The following is a 9,448-nucleotide window of genomic DNA, read 5'->3' on the forward strand; positions in this document are numbered from 1 at the left end:
ATGAAGAAATTTTTAACACTGTAGTGAATTATGATTGTTGTATTGCTTTTGACCAGCAACCCTCCCGACCCCATTAGGGACAAGGGTGGACAGAAAATGGATGGATGGATGGATGGATGGATGGATGGATGGATGGATGGATGGATGGATGGATGGATGGATGGATGGATGGATGGATGGATGGATGGATGGATGGATGGATGGATTTGTAGACAATTAAAACAGTAGAGTGAATATTTGTCTCCCTCTAGTGGATAGTATTCGAAACAACAGCCTCCTTATTCTCACAACTTGGATGTGTGAGAAAAGCGATTCTTATAACAGATAGTTCACTGGTTGAATTAGGCACTTCACTTTCGGAAAAAAAAATATTTTTGAACCCGAAATATATTTTTCCAGGGCGCACATGTATCTTATCTCCTGTGAAATGACGTAGGCAAGGAGGTAGTGACGTACAGGAAAACGGTGGTGTTCTTGTTACAATGGGGATTTTGGTTGCTCATTTGTTGGTTAATACAGTGTGAATAACTGCGGATTATTCAAACTGTCGTCTCTTGTATGTGGTTTATCCCGACGCATACATGATAAAGGTAAGCGTCGCGGCTCATTAGATGAAAAAATAAGCGACGAACAGCTAGAATTGCGAACACTTTGACAGGCTGATATGCCTTTAGCATTAGCTCGGGCTAACATGCTAACCCAATGCTAGCGAACAGATTAACCAGCCTAATTCACACTTCTTGTCTTTCTCTGTGTTGTAGCTTTTTTATTTTACAAACTCACCCATTTTATTTTCTGTCAAATGCGTTTTATGCTCATTATGAAGTGTGGTTCTTAACATTTCAGGCATATTTATAGTAAATGTTAGGTAGTAGCTCGTGACTTTATTATGCTAATAAGCTAAATCCTGTATTTTACATGTTCATAGTAAACCAGGCTACGCTGTTGCTCTCTATATAAACTATACAGGAGTTAAGACATCACCATGCTAAGTAAATACAATTATTGTTTTTATTTTTCTATTCTTTTTTGTTGTTGTTGCTGCAACACATTTGGTTAAACTTAGTCATACAGTTTGCTCTCTAATACGGTGGAGAAATGGAGAGTTTTATCATATATGTCTAAATGGATAACATTAGGTCTACTTTGAGATTATATTTAAATAACTCCTATGATTAAATATATGGAGGAGGAATTAGTTATTCCCAGCTGTTTAGTGGGGATAACTAAGAATAATGTGGTTCTTCTGCCTCCCGTTCTGCCTCTTACTGCGCACAGGCAGTCAGCTGGCTGAGAGAAGAAAGACTAGTTCTTGCTTACATGGATGTCTGAGAATTTGGGAATATATATGTTTTTTTCAACAAAACCTGACTGTCGTGGTGTGAAAATTAAAGCAGAACACGCTCTCACTACTATTTGGAGAAATTATATTTTAAAGCTATTAATTAGCCAATCCTAGGATTTCCCAACCAGCTAATGAGCTATAATACCGCCAGACTCTCGTTCCCAGCCATGCCCAGTAGATCAATAAAATGAGTAGTTTAAATTTTTTTTTGTTGAGTTAAGCACTTCTGTGGCTTTTTTTTAATGCACAATTTGGATAATTTCACAGTTCCTCACCGGTTCTGCTTGGGCTGTTTATGGTGAACATTAAAAATAAATCTCCCACATGCTTTATACAGGATGTGTCTATTTCCACAAACCAAATATTAAAAGCGAAAAATGAACTAAACAAAGCAACTTTTAGCACAAGTTGTACTTTCAAAGAATTCGGGGCTCACATAAAATGCTGATTCTTACTGGTAGGGCTTTTCTCTGAAAGCAAGCAAGTAATTATTGCTTTTTGGTTCTCCCCTCTGAATCTCTGCAGTCCAGCGCAGCAGGTCCATCCACCTCTTCCCCTCAGACAATGAAGGAACCCAAGGAGAACTTGAGCGGCCAAGCCACTCTGGACCACATCAAGCCATGCTGGTACTGGGACAAGAAGGACCTAGCCCACACCCCGTCTCAGTCCGAGGGCCTTGACCCGGGTACGGAGGCTCGGTATAGGAGGGAGGGAGCCCGCTTCATATTTGACGTGGGAACCCGCCTCGGCCTGTATCCTTGATCAGTTTTATACCAGGAAAAAACTTTGTCTTGTATCTCTGTCACGTTAGATTTAGATGTTTTAGGTTGCAATAAACAAACACCGAATAGATAAGCTGTACGATTTGACTCAGTCTGTCGTGACAACAAGTTTTGCTTGATGATAAATTGTCCCAGTGATTGCAGATAAGCGATAATATTGTTCTTTTGAGACATTTTTCAACTAATGTAGCAGCAGTGGCATAATAACGCAAGAACGCGTAAATTCTAATAAACATTTAACACTGGAACTGGAAGACATTTTAACTATTCAAAACGAATGAACAAAACAATAGCAACAACAAATAAAAACGAATTATGAAGTCACTGTAAACAACCCTGTCCTTAAAAAAAACTGGTTGAAACTCAGAGCACCAGACTGAAAACCTTTGTCATCCAGTCTTTGGTAGAAAGAGAGAAAGGAAAGGGAAAAAAAAGGATAAATCACACAAGCGGAAATTCTTGAGCTTGTTTTAGTTTATCTTGAGCGTTGGTTAAATGCTTTGCTGAGATTCTTAACTGTGTTTTTCATAGAGTAATGTTGTGATCATGGTAACCATGCTAACCAGGTTTTAGTTATGGAAGTCTTTGTGTGTGAGACTCCTTGACTGCTAGCAGACACTATGACACTCTGGCCACCGGCATCATATATTTCCATCGCTTCTACATGTTCCACTCCTTCAAACAGTTTCCCAGATACGTGAGTCCCAGTTTCTGATCATCCTCGGTCTTTTCCCCGATGTCCAAAAGCAAACTAAACTTAGGGAAATGAATGCTTTTTTTTTTTTTTTTTTTTTTTTTTTGCTTGTTTGTCCCACAGGTGACTGGAGCTTGTTGTCTTTTCCTGGCCGGAAAAGTTGAGGAGACCCCAAAGAAGTGCAAAGACATCATCAAGACGGCGCGGAGCTTACTGAACGATGTGCAGTTTGCTCAGTTCGGCGATGATCCAAAGGTGACGTTTTCATTTGTTTCAGTTTACCGCTGACCAGGAAGAAAAATAAAATAAAATGCTTGGATTTAGGGGTTTGTGATATGGCCTTCAAATGTTACCGCAATACTGACTGGTGCTAATGGGATAGCAATAAAAGTGATGATGGAAAAAAAAGTAAGTTATTACTTGTTTGCAGTCTTGTTTTAAGTTAGCCTCTTACAATACACACCCATTCACAATATGATTCTTCAGGGTACAGTTACATAAAGAACTGCACATAATAATTGTATTTATTCACATTTCTCCTTTTCACGTTTGTTCTTAAGTGCAAATAAACTCCACTTAATATTACTTCCCACCTTCAACATGTCAGTTTTTTAAAAGCCACATCAGCTGGAAATATTCTTAGAACATTTTGCTTTTTATTTGTTTACATAAATGAAAACAAGACAGCAAAAAATAGGTTCCCTCAAATAAATATCTGGGTAATTTTTTTTTATATTTTATTAATGCCTTCAACATTATCCAACATCAAAGCAGTTATTATTACTTTACGCTAATTTAAGGAAATGACGTTCCAGTTCTGAGGGAAAAATTATAGAAATAAATATCCACTGGCAAATCTGAGTCATTAGCTCTCTAAAAAACTAAAACAAACACACACAAAAAAAGCTCTTTGTCTTTTTCACGAAGAGAAACGCTTCATAAAACTCCAACTGAGTTTGTGAAGAGTGTGTCTTCAGGGCAGAAATATCCAGGCTTGACCCGTCCAAGTGTTTTGAACTCCAGATGTTACAATGGAGTCCAGAGTCCTTAATAACCTATTAAAAAGCTCATTAAGTGTCTCTCGCAGCACTTTCTTTCTCCTTTTTCTGGGTCAGGGAGAAAGAACCGCTTACGTCATGAGCTGGATGCAGCAAACGCCTAATCTGTCGGTCGTGAAGGCCGAGCGCAAAACTCTGGACGTACTTTCACTTCTTTGTTAAAACAATAACAAAATGAAGATTGTAACTATCCTGCAATCTCTTGTCAGCCGCCTGTTTGTTGTGACAACACAGAGTTTAACCTCATGGAGACGAAGTAACTTACAGATGCAATTTTCCGTCATAAATGTCTTTTACGACGTGTGTTTTCAGGGAAAGTGAGATCAGTCTGTCTATTTGTGCTGTAAAAACGATATCAAATGTCCATCGTTGAGAGAACTGTGCCTTTAAATGAACCTTCTGGTTGTAACAGGAGGAGGTGATGGTTCTGGAGAGGATTTTACTCCAGACAATCAAGTTTGACCTGCAGGTGGAGCATCCCTACATGTTCCTGCTGCGCTACGTCAAGCAGCTTAAAGGTAAAGAAGAGTTCAGACAAACGTTTCAGCCACTGATGAAAAGTAAACTCTGGGACATGGATTCAGTCAAGAACAGGCTGACATTCTGATGTTGTTTTGCAGGGGAGAAGAATAAAGTGTGCAAGGTATTACAGATGGCTTGGACCTTTGTCAACGACAGGTGAGCACACTTTGGCCTGTTTGTACTCTAATTAACTGAAAGTTCTTCTTCAATCTGCAAGAATAGTCAGAATATTTTGAGAATAAAGTTGCTAAATTGAAAGACTAAATTCATAACATTATGAATTTATTTATATTCTGATTTTATTCTTGAAATATTGACTTTATTCTTGTATTATTACAACTTTATTCTTGTTATTTCAACTTTATTCTCATACGACTTATTCCTGTTATGCTATAACTCTGTATACTGACTTTATTTTCATATTATGTCTTATTTTGTTATTGCAACTTTATTCACATATTCTTATGACTTTATGCTCGTATTATTTCGACTTTATTCTTAAAATATTATTACTTTTATTTATTTTATTAGTCTGTTCCTAATACTCCTTCATATAAATCATTATTTTGAGGATTTTCCTGATAATATTGACAGATTTGACCCTCAGTGTGTGTGTGTGTGTGTGTGTGGGTGGGCGTGTGTGTTCCCTCCAGCCTTTGCACCATGCTGTCTCTGCAGTGGGAGCCAGAAATCATCGCCGTGGCTGTGATGTATCTGGCCGGCCGCCTGTGTAAGTTCGACATCCAGGAGTGGACGGCCAAGCAGTCGTCCCGCCGCTGGTGGGAGCAGTTCGTGCAGGATGTCCCCGTCGAGCTTCTGGAAGGTGCTCCCCTCCTTCCCTCAGCTTTCCTCCCTCGCCTCTCGGACGCTTCTCATCCATCCGTCATAATCCCTCCATCTTGCAGACATCTGCCACCAGATCCTGGATCTGTACTCCCAGGGAAACAAGCCCATCCCTCAGCAGATCCAGGAGAAAGAGCGGGCGCCGGCTACCCCCACCTCTCTGCCCCCAGTCCCACAGGGGCAGCCGCCGGCCTCCAACCCGCCGCCCCCACCGCCCAAGAAGGCCTCCCCTCAGGTTGGCAGCCCGGCACGCCAGCTCAAACGCTCGCATGTAAGCAAGCTAACAGAGAAGAGAAGACTTTAAAAAAAATGAAGAAATGACTTCTGCTAATCTCAGCCTTGTGTCTGTTTTTGTCCCAGACTCCTCCAAAGGATGAACCCAAACCTCCAGGTATTCTGCTCTTTATATGACGCAGTACGATTTTATTTTCTTTTTTTTTTGTAATTTTGTGAAATTACACCTACAAAGACAAAAGTATAAAGTCCATAAATGTTAAGAGGGAGGACAATAATACCTTGTTTATTAGATTTGTAGGACCACCTGTCCCTATAAACACTAAATCCAGCTTTCCACATGAATTCTTCCTTGTAAAATGATTCAAGCTCTTTCCGATTGGGTGAAAACAACCTTCAGCATCAGTTTTCAAGCCTCGTGCATTATATTTATGTTTGGACTGCCATCATTAATCAGCATAATGACTTTATTATAAATATAGTTTGTCAACACAATTTTTCTTTCTTTTTTTTTTTCTTTGCTTAGCAAAAGTTACAGCAGTTTCTTTTCCCCACTGTGCAGTTTGTGTGCACAGAGTCCCCTCGATCCAGTACTTGTGTGTGTGTGTGTGTGTGTGTGTGGGTGTGTGTCTTTCAGTCAGCCAGGTTCAGCTCCTGCCACTGACTGCCTGCATTTGAGGAAAAAATGAGAGAACTTCAACTTAGTCAATGACAGGCACCTTTAATAAATACTAGTTATTTTAATAAAGTAACATTTCTCATTATATCTTAACTAAAATGTGTAGCTGAAAGTTGTTTTTCCTCTGGAGCTGAGACCTATTTTTGTCTAAATGCTCCAGCTTTTTTTATTTGCATATGCATAAAAGCCAATTTATGTATTTATTTTTCTTTATGCTGGAAATGACAACAAAACAAGAGCAATTTTGTAAATAAAATAAAATAGCTTTGTTTTGGGGGGGTAAACAAATAACTTGTAGTAGTAGCCCTTGTCTGGACTTTGACTGGTCCATTCTAACACATTATTTCACTCTGATCTAAACGACTTCATGTTTCGGTTCATTCTGCCTGGAAGGTGAACCTCCACCCCAGTCTAAATCATTTGCAGACCCTAACCGTTTTTCTTCTTGGCTTGACCTGCGTTTAGCTCCTTCCATCCTCCATTAAACTCTTACAAGCTGCTGAAGAAATGAATCCCCACAGCATGATTCAGCCACCATCTTGTTTTTTCCTGTAGGAATACTGTGTCCATGTGGATGTATATTGTTAGTTGTCTGTCCATAGTTTTGCGTATATCCCAAGGGGTCCAGTGCTTACACTGGATTTGATTTTTGGGTCAGTACTTGCCTGCTACCCTGTTCAAATTTAATTTGCAGAAACAAAGAAAAAAACAAAACGCACAGAAAAATTTGTGCACAGTTTTATGTCGGTATATCACATGAAATCCCAATGAGATGCAGTAAACTTTGCTGTTTTAATTTAACAGTATTCAAGTCATTCATTCTTGTTTAACTTTATTAAACCAAAAAAACACATATTGATAGCTCTCATAACTCCCTCTGACATTTTTTGCAGAACAAGCTGGGTCAAAGATCCCCCGACTGGAGAGCCCCATGCCCCCCCTGCCTACACCCCAGCCTCCCCCGGGTAACCATGGCTACCGCCTGTTTGTTTGTTTGTTTGCTTGCTTGCGCCTCTACACAGACCTGCTTTATGAGCCGCCAGTTCCCCCTGCGGTCAGGAGTCCAAAATTGTTAGCCTGCTTATGTAATCACCTTTCGCCTGGACAAAACACAAACCACATGCTCCCATGCTCACCCGGAGCTCTCCGAGAGCTTCAGCCGGGTAATGAGACCTCCTGCGCGGCGGCGTTGGCTGATCTTGGCCCCGCTGTGCGTTCCCGTCTGGGAACGGGGAGGTTATTTGGGGTCATGTTGGTGGGTGGGGAGGGCAGGGAGGGGCAGGATGGCCAGCTGCATCCTCCACCGCTGAGATGGTGTCTGCTTTCAATTAGGGCTGCAACTAAAGATGACTTTATTCTGACAATTACTCGGATAAAAAAATTGGCCCTTTCTAAAGATTTGTCACTTGATTTTTTTTTGTATGATATTAGAAATGCATTAATAAATGTGAGCAAATAGTTCAATTCCTTTTATGAAAAAAGAAAATAAACATTTTATTGCCTAAAGTGCAACAACATATTCCTTTTGTCAACGCTTTACATCGACATGTGAACAGCTGGAGAATTTGAACCAGGCAAAGCGAAAACTGCCATTTGAGGAATTCTGGGTTAAATGCTAAATTTATACATTTTTGTACAGTTTTGACTACGTTACTGCTCTCAGTGAGCAAATTGCCTTTTTCTGAGTCTGTTAAGGATTAATCAATTGCTAAATTAGTTGACCGTTATTTCAATAACTGATTAATTTTGATTAATCGTTTCAGTCCTGTTGGTTATTTTTCTCTGTTTTTCTCTGTTTCCCCACCCAGCCCCTCCTGCAGAGGCGGAACCAGGAAGCGAAGCTGCTCCTCCGCCTCCACACGCCCCTCCCCCGCACCAGCCTCCACCCTTACCCCACCGCCCTCCTCCGCCCCCGCCCTCCAACTACCTGATGTCCACCACCAGCTCCTACATGTCTGGGGAGGGCTACCAGAGCCTGCAGTCCCTGATGAAGACAGAAGGCCCGCCCTACACCCCCATGCCGCCCAGCTACCCCCCACCCATCCCGCCGTATCACCCGCACGTCTACCAACAGGCCGCGGCGCCGCCTCCAGGTCCTCCGCCTCCTCCATCCAGTTACCCACCACCAAGTTTGGCCCCGGCCTACCCTCCGCCGGGCTACAACAGCTACCCTCCGCCACCGCCTCCCCGCATGCCCCCAGGCCACGTGCCTCCGCCGGGGATCACGCTTCCCCCTACCGGGTACCCTCCTCCACCCCCCGTGCCTCCAGGACAGTCCCAAGTGCCCCTGCCCCCTCCACCTGGAATGCCCCTCAACCGTGGCGGGTGGATGAGATGAATTTACAAACACACAGATGCTGATTGGAGACTGAACCACCAAACTAAAAGAAGTGCAGCTTCAGACAAGCAGCTGACGTGGTTGGATATAAACTTGAAACGACGAGTCAGGTCTGGGCACCATTGTTTGGAAAACCAGGAGAAATATTTCTGGGAAGTATTTTATTTTTGTTTGGAAAGATTTTGATATTTACAGGAAGCTACTTATCGAGCCCTTCACTAAGAATGTACTGAGGAACAGCAGCACCCTGTTTTCCTCCCAAAGTGTGTCAAACATCGTAAAGACGTGTTTCAGTTTATTTGGTTTTGTTTTAGGCTCCGTATCATTTGGATCATGTCTTTTGCCTCCTGATGTTTCCCAGTTGCTTTTGTTTTTGTGTTCTGTTTCTCACTTTGTTTTGTCACATTGTGTCCAGTCTTAGGGAAAACGCAGTAGTTGAGGCTTTTGGAGTTTGTCGGCCCATAATCTGTTTTTGTTTTGGCAAAACTTCAAAAATGCTGGTTTCGCATTGCAAACAGTTCTGCGACCATTAAAAGTTTTATTTTCACATTTTGTCCTTGTTTTGTGGGATCTGTAAAATCTTGTTACACAAGCACTAAGGAAATTTAGAAAAAAATTGCTCTTCAATGGCGATGCACTTGTCCACTTTTTTCACCGATACACATATCTGATATTTAGTACAGATCCGATACAGAAAAAGTCCTGAATTGACTTTACATTTTACACTTAATTTACTTTCTTTTTTTAAAGCACAGACATAAATGTACTGCATTACATGTTCATTCAGTAACTCTGCACCACTACAGCTAATACACTGATCACTTCACAAGCTTGGTGAAACATGTAAAAGCAACACAACTTCGACTGGTTCAGTCAGTGAAGTTAGAAGTAAAACAGCCAATGTAAGATAAACTGACTAACTATAGGTTGACTATCCAGCTCAAATGTAAAAA

The 9,448-nt window shown here is 41.3% G+C and overlaps 1 protein-coding gene across 1 annotated transcript; it reads left to right on the top strand.

The window, feature by feature from the left end:
- The first annotated feature begins 309 nt into the window (after nt 1-309).
- On the top strand, nt 310-9,042 carry ccnk (cyclin K). The gene is made up of 11 exons (XM_044107224.1): nt 310-590; nt 1,871-2,097; nt 2,743-2,824; nt 2,945-3,076; nt 4,292-4,397; nt 4,500-4,557; nt 5,055-5,224; nt 5,307-5,515; nt 5,605-5,635; nt 7,051-7,122; nt 7,966-9,042. Exons 1-11 carry the CDS (start codon nt 582-584, stop codon nt 8,493-8,495), a joined length of 1,626 nt encoding a protein of 541 aa, XP_043963159.1. The 5' UTR covers nt 310-581; the 3' UTR covers nt 8,496-9,042.
- Nucleotides 9,043-9,448: the final 406 nt, after the last annotated feature.

The sequence above is a fragment of the Gambusia affinis genome, linkage group LG22 (assembly GCF_019740435.1).
Source record: "Gambusia affinis linkage group LG22, SWU_Gaff_1.0, whole genome shotgun sequence".
NCBI classification, from domain to species: domain Eukaryota; kingdom Metazoa; phylum Chordata; class Actinopteri; order Cyprinodontiformes; family Poeciliidae; genus Gambusia; species Gambusia affinis.

Bases quoted from the DNA above. Each gene is read 5' to 3' on its own strand.
- ccnk (XM_044107224.1), top strand. The intron at 2,098-2,742 runs GTATCCTTGATC...GACTGCTAGCAG, and splicing joins GTGGGAACCCGCCTCGGCCT to ACACTATGACACTCTGGCCA. The intron at 4,558-5,054 runs GTGAGCACACTT...TGTTCCCTCCAG, and splicing joins TGGACCTTTGTCAACGACAG to CCTTTGCACCATGCTGTCTC.